General features: G+C 43.9%; 1 protein-coding gene across 3 annotated transcripts in view; it reads left to right on the forward strand.

The window, feature by feature from the left end:
• GNPAT (glyceronephosphate O-acyltransferase) overlaps positions 1-25,521 on the forward strand; it is a 36,356-nt gene that overhangs the window by 547 nt on the left and 10,288 nt on the right. Inside the window, exons 1-8 of one of the 3 annotated variants that reach the window (XM_004776016.3) lie at positions 30-168; positions 9,693-9,875; positions 17,646-17,822; positions 20,312-20,441; positions 23,332-23,459; positions 23,709-23,784; positions 24,021-24,172; positions 24,293-24,423. In XM_004776016.3, coding sequence (XP_004776073.1) covers positions 91-168; positions 9,693-9,875; positions 17,646-17,822; positions 20,312-20,441; positions 23,332-23,459; positions 23,709-23,784; positions 24,021-24,172; positions 24,293-24,423 — 1,055 coding nt within the window. In that variant the 5' untranslated portion in view covers positions 30-90. Of the gene's footprint in view, positions 1-29; positions 169-336; positions 636-9,692; positions 9,876-17,645; positions 17,823-20,311; positions 20,442-23,331; positions 23,460-23,708; positions 23,785-24,020; positions 24,173-24,292; positions 24,424-25,521 lie in introns of those variants that run through there. The other 2 variants (XM_004776015.3, XM_013047592.2) reach the window with 2 other exon arrangements.

The following is a 25,521-nucleotide window of genomic DNA, read 5'->3' on the forward strand; positions in this document are numbered from 1 at the left end:
GCCGCCCAGCGCGGAAGAACCGCCCCCAGCAGCAGCACCACCACCGCCTAGCAAACATTTTCAGGCCCCGCCCGGGACGGCAGCCGCACCATGGATTCTTCCAGTTCATCCAACTCTTGTTTCTCCGTCGGCTCCGCCAGTCCCGGCGCTGTCGTGCTCCTCTACTCGGTAGGCGCCCGGGGGAACGAGGCCCGGGGCGGGGCCGCGAGAGAGGACACCCCCACCCCCAACCCCGCTCGGTCCCGGCCTCCCACGGACCACGACCCCTGGCCGGAAAGAGTGGGTGCCGGGGCCGCCGAGGAGGGGTTAGGTGGTTGACTTGGTTTCCAGGGCAACGGTGTCTCGCCGCGCGTGTAAATGCGTGTGTGCTTTTAGAAGTTTCTGCGGGCGATGGTTCCTCTGGTTCCTTTCCACTCGCTGCTCCCCGTTTCCTCTACCACGCACGGGGCCTTCGGAAAGCCCGTGGTACAGGAATGAGGCGTACGAGTTGGCTCTCCGTCTCTGGCATGGGCTGCCTTTTGGTTAAACCTGAGAAACCTGCGGGTCTGACCTGGCCGGAGCTGCATCAGCGTGCGGCTCCCCAACCCGCCCTTTTGTTGCTGCCGTTAGGTTCCTGGGAGAAGAGTCTTTGGCTGGTATGTGGGCATAGAGTTTGTAAGACGTGAAGTGTTTAATCTAGAAAGATTGGGAACTTCTGGAAATTTTTATTGCGTTTTTGTCTTCATCCGTACTTTTCGCGAAAGTCATTCTGGAAGACACCAGAGGCCACCCAGCCTCTCCCAGCTTGCCCTACAACCCCCAGCCCCGTCCTCCCTCTCCTGATTTTAACTGATCTTTTTTGCCGCCGCAATGTTGGTCACTCACAATTTATGTGAAGAAATTATGAGGTGAGCCCTTTGTAGTTCTCAGGGTGGTACAATTATGGGGGAACTGATCTTTTTCTTTTTAACCACTAAATTAATTTTTATCTACTTTACAAGGAAATAAAAAAATGCATTTTCAAAGCATGTTACTATGTCCTGCAGGTTAGTGCCAGTTTCTGACTTTAATGTTAATGTGTGTAAGAAGGTCATAACAGGGAGAAGATGAAACAAGATAGATGAAAAACTTGGTTTCAGAAGAGAACCAATATATACCGCTGTATATCAGGGAAACAAGTTTCTCCATGTTCCAAAGAATACTGGTGTCTCTGTTTCCGTGATGTAGAGAGCTCTGGGCCTATAATTTCTGTTAACTGTCCACTTCTGTAGGGTTAGTACTTTAACCTGTCTTCTCATCCACCTTCTTACCCCACACCTCTGTAGTAGAACTATTTTGACCTCGTTTTCTGACTCTGGTATTCTAGAGCCAAGGTGCAGCGACGCAGCTTGCTGTGTACATCCGCTAGCTTTTTTCTGCCCTAAACCGGTTTGTGAGTTGACTGCAACTTTGCACCTGTGTGTTAAAGGAAAGAACTGGTTTTTTACTTCCCCGTTTACCCCTGGTTCTTTCATGATAACACTTTTGCCAACTTTCTCACATGAAAAGTTAAAGCAATTGTATGTGAGCTTTTTCTGCTTCTGAAGCTGGACAGAACCCTCACTACTGCCTAGTCTACTTTCATGATGACCTGAACTTTTTCTTACTATTTCAGGCTGGCCTTCCTTCCTCAGCCACAGGTACTCTACAATACTCTAATATGAGAGTAGTGCTCAAAGATATTTAAGATACTCCTGATTGCAGCAAACATTACTGCACTCCTTACCTGTAGCATCCTGCTCATTCTCCACTCCCAAGATGTGGACGTGAAAGATCCACCCCATGTGTCCTTGGACTTGAAGTCACAGCAATAAACAGAGTTGAGATAAGGGCAATGACCGAATCACGCACAGTATGTTGTTGGAGGAAAGAGAAGGAGCACCGGACCTGTTCCAGGCTTCAGAGAAGGCTTTTAGGAGAAGGTGATACCGGAGCTGAGTTTCTGAGGTGTGACTGGGAGATGAGGGAGGAGAAGAAGACTGGCCCAGGCATCCCTGTAAGAAAGCCAGTTCTTTGCATGTTTGGGAGAACCAAGAGGTTAGGTAGGGGTCAAATAAAGGAGACGTGAGAAACAAAACTAAGGAAGTAGGCAGAAGGTACTTCCTAAGGGAGTTTTATATACCAGGTTTATACCCCTTAAGGAAAAAGTCTTCACTTTCTGAGGGAGCATTTCAGGATGATCAGATTTGTATTTTTGAAAGTGTAAGACTAGGTTTCCAGAGTGGTTGTTTGTGTGGATAACCTTTACTTGAGCACAGACTGTAGGAGAATCTGATTGGAGAAAGGAATCGGATGCCAAAAGCGTGGAGATCAGCAGAACACTACTGCAGTAATTCCAAGAAGTGATGAAAGCCTGAGGCAATGGCAGTGAGGCTGGGGAGAGGGGAGATGGGCGAGTGTGTGTGATATTTAGGACAGGGGAAGTGCCGTGACTAAGGAAGAGGAGGTTTCTGTGATTTGGCCTCTGGGTGGATGTTGATGCCTTTTGCTGATAGGAAATCTGGGGAGAGGAACAGGTTTAGTCGGGGTAATATAATAATTTCAGTTTGGGATGTGTTCAGTGTGAGACGCCAGTGGTAAAATGAATGACTTTTAACTAATGGATTATTATTATGGACCTGAGAACTTACAAAATGTAGGGGGAGACATCCAGATAGAGTTAGAAATATGGTACCAGAGCAAACAAGGTCTGGCCTAAATCTATGGATTCGTCAGACATCAGCCAGTAGATTGTATGAGAAGCCATAGGTCTGCCAGAAATCTCTCCTCAGAATGAAAAAAGAAGAGTGGGGCTGGGGAATTACTGGTATATCCAGAACCCAAACTATGATTTCCTGTTAAAGTCTGAATGAAAAATCTGGACTCCTTACAACATCTTACAAGACTATGTAATTGCTACCTCCCTGATTTTACCTATCTTGTGCACTGGTTTTCAACCACGCTGGCCTTCTGTTTCTCAGACAGTAAGCCTGCTCTCTCAGGAGGGCACGCCGTTCCTTCTGTGTGGCATGCTCTTTTCCCAGAAATTGGCATTGCTGCTCCCCACCCCGATTTTTTTTGAGGTCGCAGCTCAAATATCACCTCTTGAAGAGGCCTTACCCAATCATTCGATCTAAAGTAGCTCTCCAGTCACTCCTTCTCGTTACTCTATTTTCTTCATATTCCTTTTCCAGGGTTGTGCTGCTCTCAAAGCTCATTGTTAATTTTCCATGACGTTTATGAGCCCATTGTTGGAACACAGCCGCTATTAAAAATTAAAGATTAAGTTTTACAAATTTACAGTTAAAGAAATTGTTAAAAACAAAAGTAACAAATACTAAAAACTCAGCACTTCCTAATTATTTTACTAGATTTTACTATTATGTATGCTTTTAGGTTATTTATGTCCGAGAGGCTGGGAGATGGCTATCCTATGTAATCATGGCTACTACACAGCTCTCCCCAGCTCCTTGTTCAGTGAGGTCATGTTGGTAGCTTGAAATCTGCCATGGTGGGAGTGTAAATGCCACCGAAATTGGCAAGTGCTATAAATCAGGGCTCTCATGTAGTTAAACACTCACCGGCATGCTACCGCTAGTACGCCTAAGTAAACTTGTTTATTTGTTGTCTGTCTTTCCTTAAGGGAGTGTAGGCTCCTTCAGTACACATTCTTTATTTTTTCTTTAAGTTTTTTTTTTTTTAAAGATATTATTTATTTATTTGGCAAACAGAGGTCACAAGTAGGCAGAGAGGCAGGCAGAGAGAGGGAGAAGCAAACTCCCGCTGAGCAGAGAGCCCGATGCAGAGATCGATCCCAGGACCCTGGGATCATGACCTGAGCCGAAGGCAGAGGCTTTAACCCATTGAGCCACCCAGGCGCCCCTTTAGTACACATTCTTTGTCTGCTTTGTTCGTGCTTTATTCACAGCCTGTGGACCAGTGCCTGGTACATTGTGGGCTCTTCGTAACTCTGTTGAATGAATGGAGCCTCCAGGGCTTCAAAAGAAAGGTACGAGGGGCGCCTGGGTGGCTCAAGGGTTAAGCCTCTGCCTTCAGCTCAGGTCAAGATCTCAGTGTCCTGGGATCGAGCCTGGCATCGGGCTCGCTGCTCAGTGGGGAGCCTGCTTCCCTTCTCTCTCTCTGCCTGCCTCTCTGCCTATTTGTGATCTCTTTCTGTCAAATAAATAAATCTTAAAAAAAAAAAAAAAAAACAAGAGAGCGGTACGAGGAGAAGCCTGTTTACTCGCAAATAAGGAGGGGGCTGCTGTAAAAAGTAAGAGAGAAACAAAGTGGAGAAATAACCTAGACCTTTTTTGGGCTCCTCTTTGTATTGTGCTCCTGGGTAAGTAGACTTGTAAATATATATATCTTATGATGGTAAATACTTCTCCATCATGGTTTTGGGAAGGCCAACGAATGAGTAGTTAACACTCAACCCTAGCTGCATGTAAGAGTCACTGGGAGTACTTTTAAAAATCATTCTGATGCCCAGGTACCATTCACAGACCAAATTAATCAAGAATCTCTAGGGGTACCCGGATGGCTCAATCATTTCAGCGTCTGACTCTTTATCTCAGGGGTTGGTCTCAGGGCGTGGAGCCTACTTAAAAAAAAAAAAAAAAAAAAATTTCAAGGTGCCTGGGTGGCTCAGTCATTAAGTATCCGCCTTTGGCTCAGGTCATGATCCCAGGATCCTGGGATGGAACCCACATCGGGCTCCCAGCTCGACCAGGAGCCTGCTTCCCCCTCTCCCACTCCCCCTGCTTGTGTTACCTCCCTCGCTGTGTCTCTCTCTGTCAAATACATAAATAAAATCTTTAAAAAAATAAAAATAAAATCTCTAGGGGGGCCTGGGCATCAGTACATTTTTTAAGTGCCTAGGTTATTCTCATGTGCAGCCTGGGTTAGAAACTGCTGGATTAGACGTCAGCTGGGCCAGAGTGGGAGAAGTGGGAGCGTTAGCCTGGGAGTACTAGGGAGCCCTCATCTGCAGGGTTCAGGAGGTGGCTTCATTCAGTAATTTATTTTTTTCATTCTACAGTGATTGAGTGCTTACTAAGAAGTGAGAAGACAAAGCATATAAGACACATTACCTACACAGACAAGAAGTTTATAGGCATGTAGGGGAGATACCAATCCAGGCTAATGACGTATTTTAGATGCTGTTATGAAAGGCTCAGTCAGGACTCAAAGAAGATGATCAATTCAGTCTCGGTTGAGGGGGGAATCGGGAAATGGTACACAGAGGTAAACATGAGCGGTGGTTGATGGCTGAGTATTCCCAGGTGAACAGTGCAGAAAGGGTCTCTCCCTGTTTCTCTGTCTCTCTCCTCTCTCCCCCTCCCCCTCTGTATATATGTATATACACACGTATACTTGTATGTATTTTATGTATTTTGTATATATTTTACATATTTGTAAACATATGTAACCTGTTTATAAATGCCTGTATGTTAATATATATAATATATATTTGTCTCCCCAGCTGATTCTTTTTTTTTTTTTTTTTTTAAAGATTTTATTTATTTATTTGACACAGAGAGAACACAAGTAGGCAGAGAGGCAGGCAGAGAGAGAGAGGAGGAAGCAGGCTCCCTGCTGAGCAGAGAGCCCGATGCGGGACTCGATCCCAGGACCCTGAGATCATGACCTGAGCCGAAGGCAGCGGCTTAACCACTGAGCCACCCAGGCGCCCTCCCCAGCTGATTCTGATCCTTTTCTCTTTCCACCCCCAGGACCACTAAGTGGAAAGTCTCTGAGTCCCCTTTTATCTCTAAAATTATATAATTTATGATAGCTTGTTGCATTGTACCAAGTCTGAGTCTATATATAAACTGCCTTTTGTTTTTCTAATGAGAAATGTGAAGTTTGAGAAGGTTCTTGAAACTTAGAATCAAGAGCATAGTATGTTACAGGGAGTTGCCGTTTTCCACCAGAATTCTAGCAGTTAGATTTTTCCCATGTATATTCTCCATATATGTGTTGATGTTTGCATATTCATATGTTTTACGTGCTACCCTTTTTATGTTGAAACTCACAAATGGTCTTCTGTTTATATTCTTATTAACCTGGTCATGTTCTCAGTTTAACATTCTGTATCTTTTTCATTACTTCAACATATAGTTGTTCAATTATGCTATATTCCAAAAGCAGCTTGGTGTTGGGAAATACACGTGTTTCCCACCTTCAAGATAATTGCATCTTAGGGAGACAGACATGCAAATGATTGCAGGATTATGACTACATACCCTAAAATATGTAGGTAGTAGGCAAAGACATTGTAATGAGAAAGGCAGAGTGCATCCTTGTGCGCAGCTCACAGAGGGTTTTCATAGCAGGGATGCTTGAGCAAGAATGACAGAGGAACAAAAAGGCCTTCAGGGCCCAGAGATGAGCAGGGACCAAGGCCCAGAAGCATGTCCACAATAGATTGTATTAGGGAAAGGTGAATCACTTGCTATCGAGTAGACCTTGAGCATGGTGGGCAGTGAGTCTAGAGAGGGAAAGGACAAGCACAAGTTCATAGAGTTTCTTGTATGATACCAGAAGTGGCTTAGGCCATAATTCTGAAGGAGGTGGGGAGTCATTGAAGTATTTTAACCAGGGAATAATTTGGTCAGAATTGTGTTTTGAAAAGAGCACATGGGAGCATGGAGGGTTGATTCAAAGGGGCAAGGAGTGAGGGGGTTAGAGTGATAAAGTGCACAGGCTAGACCTGGGACCGAGGAGTAGTCCTGCTACATCCTGAAAGGCCACCTGGACAGGATTAGATGGATCATGTGTAAGGGTGAGGGAAGAGGGTCTAGGATAAGGCAAAGGGATGTATGTGGCATGGCCGTTGTTGAGATTTCTGGGAAATAATCAGGTTATAGGATCGTACTGAGGAGAAATGAGATCAGTTTGGGAAAGGCCAAAGGTGAAGTGTTTGCAACTAAATGTGTTTGTCAGGAACTCACATGGGTGAAGAGAACAGAGCAGGAAATTCAACAGCGTGTATAATTAGGTCTAAAGCCAGCTGAGTAGGTGTGAGGACTCAGCACCGTGTATGAAGATAGGAGGGTTGGAGATGTTAACATTAAGGGAAGTGGGAAGAAAGAAGACATATTTTAGTTTGGGGGGGGGTTCCCTTCAGGTTGAGAACCACTGGTTTAGGGCAATGGGGTAGATCTTCTGCTGTGACAAGAGTAGTGAACTAAAAACCAAAGTAGGAAAATTTCAGGATGGTTGGAGATGGGGAAAGGAAGGAGCCTTTGGGAATGGCATCAGGCTGGAGGGAGGTCTAGGAAGTTGAAGACTAGAAAGAGACAAGGGTTGAATGATTAAATTTGAAAGAAGTAATAATGTGTGTTGTGTTTTCTTCTAATAGCAACGCATGAAAAATAATTCACATGTCCATTATTAAAAATAATGCGGTGGAAGGAACTTAAAAGAGAGGGAAGCATTTATAACATAAGGTGGAAAAATTACGTGGGCAAATCAAAATGTATGTGTGTCAGGGGAGGGAGTGTGTCCACATGCCCAGAAAAAAAAAGCATCCTCTAAAATGGACCCTGGGTCATTGGACAACAGGTGATTTTAATTTTCTTCTGTGTGTTTTACTGTATCTTCCAGATTTTTATAAGCGCTTTGGTAATTAGGAGAATTTTTTTTTTTTTTTATGAAACCGTCTACCTGTTTGAGATAAAGTAAAGAAGTAAAAGTGACCTGATTGCTAAGCATATTTTCTCCAGTAAGTTGACAGCTGCCCCATAGGTTAGTGCAGGATAGATGTTAAGTTCCTAGGGTCTACCCAGCCCCAGATGGAAGACAGCCTTGTGTCAGCAAAACCCATAGTAGCCAGGGAGAAGGGATATGGCTCTTGGCTTCCCATCACAGCCCCATAGATGGAAGTGGCGGGAGCCATGCATGACCAGGCGTCTCCACCATCTCAGCAGCACTTCTCCAGGAGGGTAAAGGCCAAACCCCAGCCCTTCCGTCACCAGGGAAAAAAGTATTTGAAGAAGTTGAAGTTGCCTCCACTAAAATGCTTTAAAACAATAGTTAATACAGGAAAATGTGCATACCATATTTGAAAAGGCAAGATAAAACTATATTTGGTATGGTCCACATTTTGAATAAAAACTGTGTATTTGTGTAGCTGTGAATGAAAAAAAAAAGGAAAAGTAGGAAGTGGTAAAGAGTTGTTATTCCTGGGGTATAAAATTGTGGGCAATATATGTTTACCTATATGTTTCCATGTTTCCAAACTTTCCATAGTTAATATGGTGAGCAGTGTGGGATAGAGGTTAGGAGCAAGGTCTGTGAAGCCATAAGGCTCAAGTTTGAATCATGTCTCTGCCCTTTGCGAGCTGTAGAACGAAGTAAGTTATTTGGGTTCTTTGTGCCTTGGTTTTCCCATTTTTGTGAGGATCATTCCTGTATTTAGGAATAATGCCTTAGAATAGGGCATGACATTTAGCAAACAACTACACACGTTAGCTAAAATTATCATTATTACTATTATTACTTTTATAATCAGAAAAACAGAATTTTAAGAATTAACAATTCAGAAGTCATAGGTAACCTGATAAATAGCGGTTTCAGGGGCTGGTTGGATGGAAGCTAAACTGTCCGGAGTCAAAAGGGGATAAGAAAGTAGTCCTAGCAAGAACCGACTGCTCGCCAGTAGCTTCTCTGGGAGCACTTTTTCTTTTTTTTTTTTTTAATTTTTTTTAATTTTTTTATAAACATATACTATATTATTAGCCCTAGGAGTCCAGGTCTGTGAGTCGCCAGGTTTACCCACTTCCCAGCACTCACCATAGCACATGCCCTCCCCAATGTCCATAACCCCACCACGCTCTCCCTACCCCCGCCCCAGTTTGTTTTGTGAGATTAAGAGTCTCTTATGGTTTGTCTCCCTCCCGATCCCATCTTGTTTCATTTATTCTTTTCCTACCCCCAAACCCCCCACGTTGCATCTCCACTTCCTCATATCAGGGAGACCATGTGATAGTTGGGAGCACTTTTTTCTTAAGTGAATTTTCCTTTTATTTGCACCCATATATTTTTATTCGGTTGAACATAATTTTGAATTTCTGTTGTATGCTCTTATTTTAAAGCTAAGTAGAAGAGACCAACAAATTTCATCAATGTGTTTGATAAAATTGATCAAATAAAATTGATTGTAAAGTTAATCAGATTATTCTCGAGCTTAAAGTCTCAGTCTTTGCTCTCTTTCTTAACTTCCCTGGAGGGATCCTGGATTTACAAAGACAACAAGCAGAAATAATAAAATATTATACTCAATATCCATTTTGTGACCCAAACTATCATTACATTTCCTCTTTTTCTTTTCTTTTAAGATTTTATTTATTTATTTGACACAGAGAGACACAGTGAGAGAGGGAATACAAGCAAGGGGAGCGGGAGAGGGAGAAGCAGGCCTCCCGCCAAGCAGGGAGCTGGATGTGATGCAGGGCTTGATCCCAGGATGCTGGGATCATGACCTAAGCCAAAGGCAGATGTTTAACGACTGAGCCACCAGGCGCCCTTACATTTCCTTTCCTTAGTATAGAAAAATGTGTTATCAGTGTATTCATATGTCATAGCATAAGAATGTGGGCAAAGATGAAACCTTACCAATGTAGTCTCTAATCTATCCTGATTTACTTTACATTGTAAGCTTTACTTTCTCTCATTTGCCTTACCCACAGAAGGAGCTCAAAAAATGGGATGAATTTGAAGACATTTTAGAGGAGAGGAGGCATGTCAGTGACTTGAAATTTGCAATGAAGTGTTACACACCTCTTGTCTATAAGGGAATTACTCCTTGCAAGCCAAGTGATATTAAATCTAGTGTTCTCAGTTCCGAAGAGGTTCATTATGTCATTAAACAGGTAAGTGATTCCGTCTTCAACCACAGCTGGACTTGTTCATTGTCAGTAAGGAACAACACAGGTTTGAACCGCCCAGGTCCACTTATACATAGTTTTGTTTTGGTTTGGGGCTTTTTTTAGTGTTTTTTTTTTTAAATACAGTACAGTACTGTAAATGTGTTTTCCTTATAGTTTTCTTAAAAACACTTTTCTTTAAAAACAGTCTATAATGCATGTAACATCAAAAATATTTGTAAATCCACTGTTGATGTTATCAGTAAGGCTGTCAGTCAAGAGTAGGCTATTAGTCACGTTTTGGGGGAGTCAAAAGTTACACGTGGATTTTCAACGCACATGGGGGCTCGGCACCCAGCCCCCATGTTCTTCAAGGGTCAACTGTAGTCTGACAGGGAAGGATGCTAGTTGTACAATTACAATGAATATGATACAAGACACGCCAGTGGGAGCCCAGCGTACAGGGGCAGTAATTATAGGGCAAATGATTTTGTGTAAGGAATTAGAAAAGTGACTTTTTTTTTAAATGATGCCTAAAAGATGGTTAGTGGTTTTCCAGATGAAGTGAGTGAAGAAGTATTCCTAGCAGAGCAAATAACTTTTTCCCCATGGTTAAATCTCACGGCACATTAAAATTGCTGGAAAAAGTGTCAAGAGTCCCTGTGCATAGATCTCACCCCCATATGAATTAAATCAGAATGTTGGGGAAGGAGCCAGACATCCTAGTAATAGTTTTTTTTTTAAATTTGACAGACAGAGATCACAGGTAGGCACAGAGGCAGGCAGAGAGAGAGAGAGGAGGAAGCAGGCTCCCCGCTGAGCAGAGAGCCCGATGTGGGACTCGATCCCAGGACCCTGAGACCATGACCTGAGCTGAAAGCAGAGGCCTTAACCCACTGAGCCACCCAGGCGCCCCCTAGTAGTAGTTTTTAAAGAAGCCCAGTCAAGGGGTACCTGGGTGGCTCATTTGGTTAAGTGTCTGACTCTTGGTTTCAGCTCCGGTAAGGATCTCAGGGTCGTGAGATGGAGCCCCTCGTTGGGCTTCATGCTGGGCGTGGCACCTGCTTAAGATTCTGTTTCTCCCTCCCTCTCTCTCTCAAAAAAAAAAGAGAGAGAGAGAGAGAAGAAGGAGGAGAAGCCCTGTTGGTTCCAAAATATAGTAGAGCTTGGGAACCACCAGCACATTTTAGCAACTAGAGAACATGCATACGCAGAGTCCTAGAAGCAGTTTGGTATGACCGGACCAAAGAGAGCAAAGACAGGGTACAATGGAAAGAATGTAGAGAGCCAAACGGGGGCCGCATCACAGAGAGTTTTATAAACTATCCAGAGCAGATGGAGCAGCTGGGCATCTCAGTTAAGTGTCTGACTTCAGCTTGGGTCAGATCTCAGGGTCTTGAGATCAAGCCCCATGTTCTGCTCCTGCTCAGTGGGGAGTCTGCTGGAAATTCTCTCTTCTCCACTCTCTCTCCCTCTGCCCTCCCCCTACTTGTGTGCGCATGCTCTCTCTCTCTCTCTAAAAATAAATAATAAATCTTATAAACCATCCAGAGGAGTTAGATTGAACCCACATACAGTGCAAAGCCAATGAAAGGTTCCAGATTGGAGTGTGGCCTGATCAGTTAATGTTTTAGAAACACCAACGAATGGAGACAGGAAGTGAGGTTATGATGCTCTTCCAGTAATCCCTTTGTAGGATCACAGTTGCCTAGACTGCGGTTGTAGAAACTGAGATGGACAGATTTAAGAAATTTAAGAGGTAGGGTTGCCTGGGTAGCTCACTTGGTTAAGTGTCCATGTTTGGATTTTGGCTCAGGTCATGATCTCAGGGTCGTGAGCTAGAGCCCTGCGTCAGGCTCTGTGCTGAGCATGCGACCTGCATAAGATCCTCCCTCTGCCCCTTCCTCCTCCTCTCTCGCTCCGTCTCTTAAGAAAAAAAGAAGAAAGAAAAATTTCAGAGGTGGGGTAGACCTTATTTATGATCAACTGGATGAATGATGGGAAGGAAAAGAGAGACAGGATGACAGAAGCAGTCACTGAGATAGGGAACTTAGAAGAGGGATTGGACTTGGGAGAAAAGCTAGGTCTGTTTTGGGCATGTCATTTGAAGACATCAGATAGAAGTATTCAGGGGGCGCGATTACAGCTTCCTCATGGCCGGCCCTCTCTGTCACATTGTCCAGGTGCTCCCAGGCTTTGAGGTTTACCTGTAGAGACTGTGCTCCATTGACTTTGTTTGTTTGTTTAAGATTTATTTATTTGAGATAGTGAGAGAGAGTACACGAGCAGGGGCTGAGGGAGAAGGAGAAGCAGACTCCGCTGCTGAGCAGGGACCCTGATGTTGAGCTTGATCCCAGGACCCCCAGATCATGATCTGAACTGAGGGCAGATGCCTAACCTGAGCCACCCAGGTGCCCCTCCACTGATTTTTTTTTAAAGATTTATTTATTTATTTATTTATTTATTTGACAGAGAGAGATCACAAGTAGGCAGAGAGGCAGGCAGAGAGAGAGAGGGGAGGAAGCAGACTCCCCGCCGAGCAGAGAGCCCGATGCGGGACTTGATCCCAGGACCCTGAGATCATGACCTGAGCCGAAGGCAGCGGCTTAACCCACTGAGCCACCCAGGCGCCCCACTGATTTTTTTTTTAAAGATTATTTATTTATTTATTCGACAGAAGAGAGAGAGATCACAAGTAGGCAGAGAGGCAGGCAGGCAGAGAGGGGAAAGCAGGCTCCCTGCTGAGCAGAGAATCTGATGTGGGACTCGATCCCAGGACCCTGAGATTAAGTGGGTTAAGGCAGAGGCTTAACCCACTGAGCCACCCACCAAAGTGCCCCCTCTATTGATTTTTAAGTGGAATTTAGTCTGGCCTACAACCTCAGAGAAATTCTTTATCTCTGCTGTCTGTTTTCTTCTTTTTAAAAACATTTTTTTAAAGATTTTATTCATTTATTTATTTATTTGAGAGAGAGAGAGAGAATGAGTAGCATGAGGAGCAGAGGGAGAAGCAGGAGCCAGACCTGGGGCTCAAGCCCAGGACTTCCAGATCATGACCTGAGCTGAGGGCACACTCTTAGCCAACCGAGCCACCCAAGCGCCTCTGTCTGCTTTTTTATGATTTGAACGTATGACCTGTGCTCCTAATCCTTTTGGTTTAATCTGCCTGTCGTGATTTGTCTTGGGAGAAACTACTAGTCCTGTCTGACTCAGGCTATTTCATAAGTGAAGTAAAGTTTCCTTATCAGTTAAAACCTAAAGACAGTGGTTCTCAATACGGCTCTTTGTTAGAATTACCTGGAGGGGGAAAAAAAATTACCGCAGAACTTTCATAAGAAGGTTAGCTGTTATTTTCTACTAGTACGTAAACTCCATGAAGGCAAAAATTTTTATCTCCCTTATGACTCCCTTTTTTTTTCTGTATTCTATATATTTATCTCTGTCTCCCTCTCTCTCTTTTTGCTGTATTATAGTGCCTAGCACATAGTACACTTCCAATAAATATTTCTTGAATGAATGAATGAAAAAAAAATGCTTTTGTCCTGTCCACAGTGATTCTGATATAAATTGGTCTGGAATAGGACCCAGGTATCTCTTTCTTCTTTTCCTTTTTTAAAAGTTCCCCCAAGGAATTCTCATATGCAGGCAGGTTAAGCCTGACTGATATAGGCCAGTGTTTCTCAGACTTGGCTGTTCTACTGCGGAAAAAAAATAAATCACTCAACGTAGGTAGATTGGAATTGCTATAAATTCAGGATCATGCAGCACAGCTGGGCCTTCTGTGTTACCCAAGAATTCCTTGTTTCCCCAGGGAACTCTCTCCCGTTCTCCGAACTGGAGTGTCAGTGTCAGTCCTCCAACCGAGGACTTTCTGAACCTCCAGCCTCCGCCCCTTACCCTCAACAGGTGACATTTCTTCCTACTTCCCAAAGGAAATGTATACCGTTATATGATCACTCTCAACTTCATGCAATCAAGCTACGAATTTACCTGTATCCGATACCCTCATTCTCTTCTTCCCTCCAGGGAAAACAGGACAGGATGCTCTCTCTCCTGTTGGAGTTCAATCCCTCCCCTATTGCTGAGCTCTGAACTTGACCGGCTCCGTCCTCCTCAGGGACTTTGCTTATGGTCTCTCCCCTCAAATGTCTTCAACCTCTTCCTTTTCATTGGCTCTTTACCGTCATCCCTGAACTCGAGCAGTCCTCTTCCTGCCGAGATCAGCCTCGTTTGAGCAGATTCCTTCTCTCCTTGTGACTCGGCTCTTCCTTTCCCGCTTCTCTACTCCGGGAAGAAGTCGGCTGTGTTTGCCATACTTGGGGCTCTACTCTCTCACCCTCCTTGTACACGCAGCTCCCAGGCATCCGGTTTCTAACCCACTGTAATTGCTCTTTCCAAGACTGAGAATGATTCCTTCCTGATTTCTAAAATCAACCTTGTTGACACCCTTTGTAGCCCTTGGCACACTCTCCCTCCTTTGTTTCTGTGATACCATATTCTCCCCCTTACTACCAAAAATTTTTTTAAGATTTTATTTTTAAGTAATTTTTACACCCGCTGGGGGGCTCGAACCCACAATCCTGAGATCAAGAGACACAGGCTTCAACGGAACCAGCCAGGTGCCCCCCCCACCAAATCTTTTTCATCATTCCTCAGTTGTCTTTGTGGGCTTCTTTCCCTTTGCCTGTCTGCTGCTCCTCAAGGTTTTGTTCTAATCCCTTCTTATTCTGCCTACTTACTGGGCTGTTTTATGTATTACCAGAATTGTAAATACCTTCCTTATGCTGATGTCTCCCTATTATATTTTTATAATATATTATTATAAATAACAATATGTAGTAAATAATAACTGGTATCTATTGCTTCAGCCCAGATCTCTTTTGAGTTTCATACATGTATTTTTATGTATTTTATGTCCACCGGAATCCCTACTTGGAAAATCCAAAAGCATCTCACATGCGGGATATCTGAGTCAAAGTCTTCGACCCTCCCACCCGCACCACTATACCATGTACATCCCCTACACCCACTTCTGCATATCTCCAAGAACGGCCCTTCCATATGCCTGCTGCTCCTACCAAAAATCTCCACGCCATCTTCAGCTTCTCGCTTTTCCCTTCCTGTGCTGTGGGTCACTAAGAGCTGCTGCCAGTTTGCTCTCCTCAATAGCTCTTGTCTGTTTCTTTCCATCTCTGCTGCCAACTCAGGCTGCCTCTGTCTCACAGAATGCTATGCAGCCCTTGAAGGGCTTTCAGCCCAGGAAAGATGAGATTACTTCTGCATTTAGGATATGATCGCCAGGGGCAAATGGCTGGCTCGGTGGGTTGAGCATCTGCCTTTGGCTGAGGTCATAACCCCGGGGTCCTGGGATGGAGCCCCATGTCAGGCTCTCTGCTCAGCAGGGGAGTCGTCTTCTCCCTCTCTCTCTGCTTGCCTCTGTTCCTGCTCATGCTATCTCAAATAAATAAAAATCTTAGAAAAAAAAAGAAACCACTCTGGTTTGTGATGTGGAGAACAGACTGAGAAGGGACAATGCTGGGCGGGGAGTTACAGAGCTAATGCTCATCTTTTAATCTTATCTTAGGTTTCCAGGAAGAAGGATCTGGAAGGGGAGACATATCTGTTGGGTGAATGAGAAGCCCGATTGCACAAAATAAGAGAATAGGTCATTCTCTGCTTCTGTGCTTTCCTCCAGTCCTGGAGAAGGCCATTCCTTCTGAACTGACCAACCTGCTCACCTGTGTTCTTCCATCTGTCCATTTCCTTTAGATCCCCTGAAGACTTGTCTGTCCTCCTCTTCAGCCTTCTGCATGGGCCAGCACTTCCTGGTGGGGGGGTGGGCAGGAAGCCCCTTTCAGCCATGTATTTTTTTTTTAATGCTCCATTTCTCTTTCCCTTCTCATCCCACCTCCTCAAAGGTGTCGTGTGTCCTTCCCGTGCACCTTCCACGTTCAGCAGGTCACTGCCCTTGATTCCCGTAAAGGTTGTTATGCATCTCCAAGTGACCCGGTCCAGGGTGTCCTTTTAGTCTGCACTGTGTTTCTACTGTGCCCAGTTTTGTTGGACACTCTCCTGCAGGACCTCTCTTACCTTCACATCATGGTATCACACAGTACAGTTCTCTTGCCATTTTCCTTATTAGTCTCTTTACAAGTTCTTCTATCCCATGGGTAAGTGTTTGTCAAGGTTGAACCCTCAGCCTTCTTATCTTATCATCCTGCAGCCTCCCTGGTCCATTTTATACACTCCCGTCATTTCCATTTTTATCTGTAGTCTGCTGATTCACAAAGAGGACCTCTAGCCTTGGCTAGATAATCGGGGTTCAGACTCTTATCTCCCACTGTCTTCCCCTCTGCAGTTACTTTATACGTCTCCAAACACATCAAAATCAGTATAGCCACCTTCTCAACCCCTGCACAACACTGTCTTCTACACCTGCTCTCCATCCCCAATTTCAGGACGGCCCCACCATCCATTCTGTTGCCCGAAACAACCGAGCATCTCACTGCCCTTCCCCTTCCCTTCAGCCTATTATTGCCTTTTGGGGGCCTTTTCTGTTTCTCCCCTGAACTGTCGTGATGGCTTTCCAACTGTATTCCCTTTTCCTAGGCTTGTTTCCTGAAATCCATCCTTACCACCAATCCATTGATTCCTCTGTTCCCCTGAAAAAAGATAAAATACGAAGCTAGGGAGAGGTTGATTATCCGTTTGTGAAGGTACCAAGCGCCACAGAATTTAGCTTGAAATGGCTAATTTTATGTGTGTTAATTTCACCTCAATTATTTTTTAAAAAAGAAGCTATTTCTCCACTGCATGTAATTGAGGTAACTGGGACTCCAGCATCCTACCCTCTCATCTTCTGGCCCACATCCTGGAACATTCTCCTCTGTGAAGGATAAATACAGTTTATCACATAGACACCGTTCTATCTCAGCGCGCTCGCTTAAGGGGTCAAATTGGAGTTCCTGAGGACAGAAGCTGCCTTACTTATCCCCGTCTCCAGGCCTAGCATACAGCCAACATGTTGTTCTCTTTAGAAAAAGATGTGGTGCCCTTCGGAGTAAAGAGAGTTCTAGTGTGAGGGCACTGGCTTCACTAGTTACATGGATACTTTGGAAAGGTTTGTCCCAGTGACCTGTAGATCTGATACAGTCTGAATGGTTACTTCAACCTGATCTTCTATTTACCTTGTACGTTTACCTTGTGATAGCAAGGGGCAGGTCGAGCGGCAGCAATCCGCTAAAAGCACACTGGTTCATGGGCAGCAGCTTACTTCAGAGAATTTGGCTGTCAGCTTCTTCTTTTTTTTTTTTTTTTTTTAAAGATTTTATTTATTTATTTGACAGAGATCACAAGCAGGTAAAGAGGCAGGCAGAAAGAGAGAGAGGAGGAAGCAGGCTCCCTGCTGAGCAGAGAGCCCGATGTGGGACTCAATCCCAGGACCCTGAGATCATGACCTGAGCCGAAGGCAGAGGCTTAACCCTCTGAGGCACCCAGGCGCCCCTGGTTGTCAGCTTAACAAATCAGATGGAAAGGTGAGATGCTTTCCTCGAGGGCCTGTTCTCTTTGAATTACCATCTTTGAAGTTGTCTAAATAGGATCATTTATCTACTTGAGTTATGTTGGAAAGTAAATTGCGCCGGTTGAAATGAAAGCAAATGTAGCATTTTTGAGCTATGTAATAAGGGTCCGTTTGGAACTAGTTGTAGCGGTTTGAGTAAACACGAGTTCTGGCTTTTCTTCAAAGACACATCCCTGCTTTCCCTTTCTTTCTAGCTTTCTAAGGAATCCCTTCAATCCATCGATGTCCTCCGAGAGGAAGTCTGTGAGATTTTGGATGAGATGAGCCACAAACTGCGTCTGGGAGCCATCCGGTTTTTTGCCTTTGCCCTGAGCAAAATATTTAAACAAATTTTCTCAAAAGTGTGTGTAAATGAAGAAGGTATTCAGAAAGTAAGTATTGCTTGTTTAAAAAGAAACCTCTTCCGCCTCATGATTTAGTCAACTTTAAGACCTCTCACATTGCACGAAACAAGCAGGCCCTCGCCCGCTGGCTTCCTGGCTGGCGGAGGAGGCTTTGTTTCTCTGGAGAGTGGTACTTGTTTACTTTCGGACCTACAGACTTCAGACTAACTCACTTGATCCAGTAAGACTTCCAGACTAACCTCATGTTAGGTATCTGCAAAGCTACAGAAGTAATACCAAGAATTTCTGTATACGACCCACCTGCGTCCCCTTACAACATTTCCTTTATCCTCTCCTCAATACTCTGCTATGTTTTTCCCATAAGCAACATTCCCTTATGGTGCAGTTATCAGAATAAGCAAAATGACATTGATACAACACTAATACACAGTACTATACAGCACTGATACAACACTAGTACACAGCAGTACAGACCTCATTCATATCTCATGGATCACCAGTTTTATCTTGTATAGTGCAAGAAATCCTACATGGGATTAACATTCAGCTTCTGTATCTCTTTCGACTCCTTTAATGTAGAACAATTCCTTAGTCTTTGTGTTTAGTTTAGGAAAAAAAAAAAAAGACGGGTTATTTTGTAGCATGTCTTGATTTGGATTTGAGTGATGTTTTCTCAGGATTAGACTCACTCTGTAGAGCTTGGGCAGGACACAACATTGTATCTTTCTCCTTCAAGGAGTGCGTGGTGGCTATCTGTCCCCTTACTGGTAGTGTTCACTTTCGTCATCTGGTATCAGCCGCTGTGAAGTTACCCTGTTTCCCTTGGCAATGAACAAGAATCATGTGAAGAGAGACTCTAAGGATGGTGAGGGGTCCTGGTTTCCAGCAGAGTCTCTGCCACAGGTTTCACACTGATGATTTTTCCTGATTGCCAGATGGCGATTTTTCTAATTGCATCACTCCAGAGTTATTTAACAGGCACGGTGTAGTCTTTTTTCTTCTGGAAAGAAGAGCTTTTCCTATTTTTATTCATTTATGATTTTTAATGTTTTGCCTCTTATTAAGAAGCTCTTACCTCCCTTGGCCTTCTTCCATATGTCTTTTAATGTTTTATTCAGTCATTTACTTTCATGTATTTCTTGTTTTCCCCTCTGATGACTATTCTGTAGTTTGCTGGGTTAGTCTCTGGCTCTGTCTCAGAGAATGTTTGGGGGGCACCTGGCTGGCTCAGTCGGTTGAGTATCCAGCTCTTGGTTTCGACTGGGGTCATGACCTCATGTGTCATGAGATCGAGCCCTGCGTCTCTGTGCTCGGCAGGGAGAGTCTGCTTGAGATTTTTCCCCTCTGCGCCCCACTGCACGTGCTCCTGCACTCTCTCACTCTCTCAAAGAGATAAATAAATCTTAAAAAATAAAAGTGCTGGGGCGCCTGGGTGGCTCAGTGGGTTAAGCCGCTGCCTTCGGCTCAGGTCATGATCTCAGGGTCCTGGGATCGAGTCCCGCATCGGGCTCTCTGCTTGGCAGGGAGCCTGCTTCCTCCTCTCTCTCTCTCTGCCTGCCTTTCCATCTACTTGTGATTTCTCTCTGTCAAATAAATAAATAAAATCTTTAAAAAAATAAAAATAAAAGTGTTTGATACAGCCATCCAGAGAATGTTGACTGGCCACGTCTTCTTAACTGATCACACATGAGCTTGCCTTGGTGATTTTTATCTAGATTTTTTAAAAAACAGATAACACACTGATCCCAGAATATTTTTGAGGCTCAGAGCCTATGGAACATATCTGGAAGTTCAAATTCCTTCTAACTAAGGGCACCCATTCTTCCTGGTGGAAAGTCCGGTATATAAATAGAGAAATACCATACCGCTCATTTGACCTACCAGTGCAGATTTGTTTTTATTAATCTACCTGAGAGACAGTTTGTTCTCTCTTACTGCAACTCAATCGGTCTAGCACACTGCGTAACAGCTAAGTAGGCAGAGAGGCAGGCAGAGGTGGGGTGGGAAGCAGGCTCCCTGCTGAGCAGAGAGCTCAACACTGGGCTTGATCCCAGGACCCTGAGATCATGACCTGAGCCGAAGGCAGAGGCTTAACCCACTGAGCCATCCAGGCGCCCCAACAGCTGATTTTTTAATTCAGACTCACTTCAGTTCCACTCACAGCTTGGCCATTGATGAGACGCGTGACCATGTCACAACTGGGGAACCTAGTGCTTAGGCCTTATTTACAAATATGTGATACTAAACGGTGCATGTAAAATGCTTAATATGGTGCCCAATTAATATGTTAGTGATCATCTCTCTTATGATGATCTATAAAATGTACATTTTTAATGTTCTTGCAGTATGTGAGGTAATTTAACTAGAACTCTGACATAAGTTTTCTGTATGTATTAGGGAGGCATGGGTAGTATTCTGTCTGTCCATATATACCCGTTCTTCCGTTTGCTGATGTGACATGTGATTTTAATAATAGGAAAACTGAGAGTATTTGAACTGTAACTTTTCTTTTAAAGCTACAACGAGCCATCCAGGAGCACCCAGTCGTCCTGCTGCCCAGTCATCGAAGTTACATTGACTTTCTGATGTTGTCTTTTCTCTTATACAATTATGATTTACCGGTACCCGTCATAGCTGCGGGAATGGGTGCGTATTGTTTTTCTCCTCTTCTGCTTTCATTATTAGAATGAAAATAGTCACTGAAATGATTTTACTGGTGATTGAGAATGAGGATGCAGATCCCCTCTCCCTTCTGCTGTCTGACCCCATGTCGCAAATATAATAAATATATTATAAATATTATAATAGATAATTAATATAATATAATAGATATATTGTAAATATAACCCCAGATAGTCAGGATTAGGTCTCTCTGTGCTGTGCTTCATTACAGACAGAAACAAGGATAAGTGCACACGGGGGTTTTGGTTTAGATTTGTAAATGAGATACCACTTGTATATATGACCTGCCTTTGCTTTTTTTATTTGTTAATTTATACGTGGTTATCTCTAAGGTCAGGAAATCTAACTTTTTTCTTTTTTTTTTTTTTTTTTATTTATTTATTTGACAGAGAGAGAGATCACAAATAGGCAGAGAGACAGACAGAGAGAGAGATGAGGAGAAGCAGGCTCCCTGCTGAGCAGAGAGCCCCATGCGGGACTCGATCCCAGGCCCCTGGGATCATGACCTGAGCCGAAGGCAGCGGCTTAACCCACTGAGCCACCCAGGCGCCCCTAACTTTTTTCTTTTACATATTTTTAATTACGGTAAAATACACAAAATGTTATGTCTGCCACCATAACCATCTTGAAACATATAGTTTGGTGGTATTAAGTACATTCACGCTGTGAATCCACACACGGATCTCCACCTACTTTTCATCTTGCAGACCTGAAATTCTGTCCCCAGTCAGCACTGACTCCTGCTCTCCCCTCAGCTGCTGGCCACCACCATTTTACTTTCTGTCCCTAGGAATTTGACTGCTCTAGATACCGCATACGAGTGGAACTTACAGGATTTGTCCTTTCGTGGCTGGTTTCTCTCACTCAGGGCATGTACTCAGGGTCTGCTCATGTTTCACCATGTTTCAGAATTTTCTTCCTAAAGGCTGAGTCCTGTTTGGCTGGACTTAAGAGCACATGTTGTTTATCCATTGTTCTGCCCGTGGACGCTTGGGTGGCTTCCACATTTTGGCTATTATGAATAACGCTGCTATGAACATAGGTGGGCAAATGTCTCTTTGAGTCTCTGCTTTAAATTCTTTTAGGTATATACCCAGAAGTAGAATTGCTAGCTTATGTGCTGGTTTTATTTTTAATTTTCTTTTCCTTTTTTCTTTCCTTTTTTTTTTTAATTTTTAATTTTCTTGAGGATCACCGTATTGTTTTCCATAGTGACTGTACCATTTCACATCCCACCAATGCAGTGCCCGAGGGTCCAGTTTCTCTGCATCCAACACTTAATTTCTTGTGGTTTTTGTTTTTTTTTTTTTTTTTTTTTTTTTTTAAGAGGAGAGAGAGAATGCAAGCAGGGGGAGGGACAGGCAGAGAGGGAGAAACAGGTTCCCTGCTCTGCAGGATTCAATCCCAGGACCCTGAGATTGTGACCTGAGCTGAAGGCAGACACCTAACCGACTGAGCCACACAGGCGTCCCTGTTTCTTGTTTTGTTTTGTTTTAATCACAGTCATCCTAATGGGTAGGACATGGTACACAGTGTAATTTTGATTTACATTTCCCTGATGACAAGCAGTGTTGATCATCTTTTCATGTACTTTTGGCCATTTCTGTATCTTTTTTGGAACAGTTATCTATTCAGGTCCTTTACCCATTTTTGAATTGGGTTGTTTCTGTTATTGTTGTTCTTGAGTTGTAGGAGTTCTTTATGTATTCTAGAGAAGAATCCCTTATTAGATACATGATCTGCAAACATTTTTTCCCTTCACCCATCGAATCTCTCCCAAAGTTGGACTCTTCAGTCTGTCAGTGGATCCTCTGATGCACAGAAGCTTTTCATGGTGATGTAGCCCAGTTTCTTTGTCAGTGTCTTTTGTCCTCTGTGCTTTCGGTGTGCTGTCCAAGAAATCATTGCCACATTTAACACCATGAAGTTTTCCCTCTATGCTTTCTTCTAAGAATTTTATACTTTTAGGTCTTACATTTAGGCCTTTGATCCATTTCAAGTTAATTTTACATGCAGTGTAAGATCAAGGCCTAAATTCATGTCTAACATTATAACATTCAGCAGCATAGATGTACTGTGGTTGCAGTTCTACAGTATATTCTCATATCGGTACTTTTATTTCTGGAGGACTGATTCCTAAAAGTAGGATTGCTCATGCAAACATTATTTATCTTCTCCCTTTGGAGGGAGCCAGGAAAGTTGGGATTCAGGCATACACCTTGGTTAATAAATGCAGTCAACAGTAAGGTAAAAATTGCCAGGGACTTAAGTACTTTAAAAGCATTTTCATCCATACAGACATGTGAGGAAGTTCTTTGAAAGTTAGGGAAAATGGGAAAAAGGAGGGTTTTAAAACCGATGGTAGAATAAAGCATCCCAGAGTTGCTTTATTTAATCTGTGCCACTAAAAGAAGGCTGATATTTTTACCTCCTGGGTTAAAAAAAAAAAAAAAAAAAGGAAGGTGGGAGCTGATCTGTCCAGCTGTCAAGCTTGGAAGACACAGGCTGCTCTGTCATCAAGCAGAAGCAGTAGCTAAAGTACTCGATTATGGGGACGTCACCGAGCTTGTCAGGTTGCCTGTCGTGGCCCCCGTCTCAGGTCGGGGTTGGGTTGTAAACACGGAGGTGTGTGGGGGTGCATGAGGTAGCCTCCCAGTAGGCCTGCCCCCACTGTCCCTTCTCTCCCATGATTCTATTAGATACTTCTTCGGACAGATATTCAGCTCAGGAAATATGAGTAGTGATATCATCGTGTGGTCTTCTGATATTTCTTTACAGAATGTGGGTTTAGGTATTTATAGAAAGTTTCAGGATCTGCAAATACCGATGAACCCCTTCTCTGTGTTTTGTTTAGACTTCCTGGGAATGAAGATGGTCGGGGAACTGCTGCGGATGTCGGGCGCCTTCTTTATGCGGCGCACCTTTGGTGGCAATAAACTCTACTGGGCGGTGTTCTCTGAATACGTGAAAACCATGTTGCGGGTAAAGGCAGATAATATCCCAGTACCTTCAAGCCACATTTCCTTTTCACTCAAGCTTGAGCTTGCCATAGGATCTTACTTAAATTCCTCACTCCTGAATGGCCCACTTGGCTACTTGTCCCCCACAGTGTGTTTCAGGCTAGGGGTGGGGGACAGTTTGGGGAAAGGAATCAAAAGAACCTTTTCTCACTTTGAGAGTAGGCAAAGGGTTTTGTGTTTTGTTTTGTTTGTTTGTGTTTTCTCTTTAAAGAATGGTTATGCTCCTGTTGAATTTTTCCTCGAAGGGACAAGAAGTCGCTCTGCCAAGACATTGACTCCGAAATTTGGTAGGTCCTTTTGAGATCGAAAGAATATACGTCCAGGTGTGGGGTCATCATAGCTGCTAAATATGGCTGGACACTTTTTTTATGGCAAGATCATTTTTTTCTTTATAAGTGTAACTGTTTCTTTAAGTTGTAACTGTTTCTATGTATGGGCTGGATATAATGTATACTTCCTATTTACAGACCCTCATTCCTCCACATTTCACTACATACAGAAAACCATTTCTCCCTGTTGACAGGTCTTCTGAATATTGTGATGGAACCATTTTTTAAAAGGGAAGTTTTTGATACCTACCTTGTTCCAGTCAGCATCAGTTATGATAAAGTATTGGAAGAAACTCTTTACGTGTACGAGCTTCTAGGGGTTCCAAAACCAAAAGAATCTACAACTGTACGTAAAGGAAAACCAAACTTGATTTTCCTTGAATTTAGAGAAAATGCTAGTTTGTACACCAGCTCCTTTCTGAACTTACTCTTCTTTGTTCCATTCCCTCTGTTTTGATACTATTAGGGATTGTTGAAAGCCAGGAAGATCCTCTCTGAAAATTTTGGAAATATCCATGTGTACTTTGGAGACCCGGTGTCACTTCGATCTCTGGCAGCTGGGAGGATGAGTCGGAGCCCATATAATTTGGTTCCAAGGTGCAAGACCTGTGTTTTCATAACTGATGTAGAAATAAGAATGAGCATCTGGAAGTGTGGTTGGGCTTCTTGAGTTGACCCCTCCTAGGACTGAACCTGGTTATCTGAGATCACATAGCAGGGAAGCTCCAGTTAAAGAACTATGTTTGCGGGGCGCCCGGCCACTTGGCGGGTGGAGCTTGTGACTCTTGATCTTGGGGTTGTGAGTCTGAGCCCCACACTGGGTATGGAGAATTACATAGCAGGTAAAAAAAAATTTTTAAGAAAAGAATTGTATTTGCCAATTATACAGCCAGCCGCAGGATATATATGTCGAATACCCAAAGTCAGACGGTGCTGCTTGTTCTTCTCAGGAGAACCGGTACCCTCCTGCCTATACTATACTCCGCCACTTAGTACCCTGCCCATTCTGTGGGCAGGGCAGTGGCTGAGCACTACTAGTAGGTCATCCAAAGTATATGGTAAGTATTATTTTTGATCCTAGAAGGGATTACATGATAACGAATGAGGGTGACTCCCTACCCTCAAGGTTACAGTTTTGTTTTGTTTTGTTAAGATTTTATTTATTTATTTGGGGGGGGGGTAGTGGGAAGGTGGGGGAGGAGAGCAAAGGGAGAGGGATAAGCAGACTCTGCACTGAGCACAGAGCCTGACACAGGCTCATGACCTGAGCTGAAACCAGGAGTCAGATGCTTAACCAACTGGGCCACCCAGGGGCCCCCAGAAGGTTGTAGGTTCGTGGGCACAGATATGTGTTAGGTCTTTCAGGCTGCAGGTACAGATATACACCTGGGTTTTCTTAACCTGGAGAAGCACACCTGGGGAAGTAAGGGAGACAGAACCCCTCTGCTCAGCCAGGCTGACTGTGACGACAGCATCACTCATCGTTTATCTGTCATGCCAGGGGCCCGTGGCCACTGGCGTACGTCACTAGCAGCTTCCTCCGCTCTGAAGCGGATGTTAGCTTTCCCTCTCGAGCTCTCAGATTGGGTCCGCCAGGTGTTCTCTAGGACCGGGCGCCCTCATTGGTCCTAGATTTCACGTGAAGCCACCTTATTGTGGGGCTGCTTTAGGTCCTGTACCTATTCCTGCTTCATC

This window comes from Mustela putorius, unplaced genomic scaffold (assembly GCF_011764305.1).
Source record: "Mustela putorius furo isolate JIRA1106 unplaced genomic scaffold, ASM1176430v1.1 tig00001075_pilon_pilon_pilon, whole genome shotgun sequence".
NCBI lineage: Eukaryota > Metazoa > Chordata > Mammalia > Carnivora > Mustelidae > Mustela > Mustela putorius.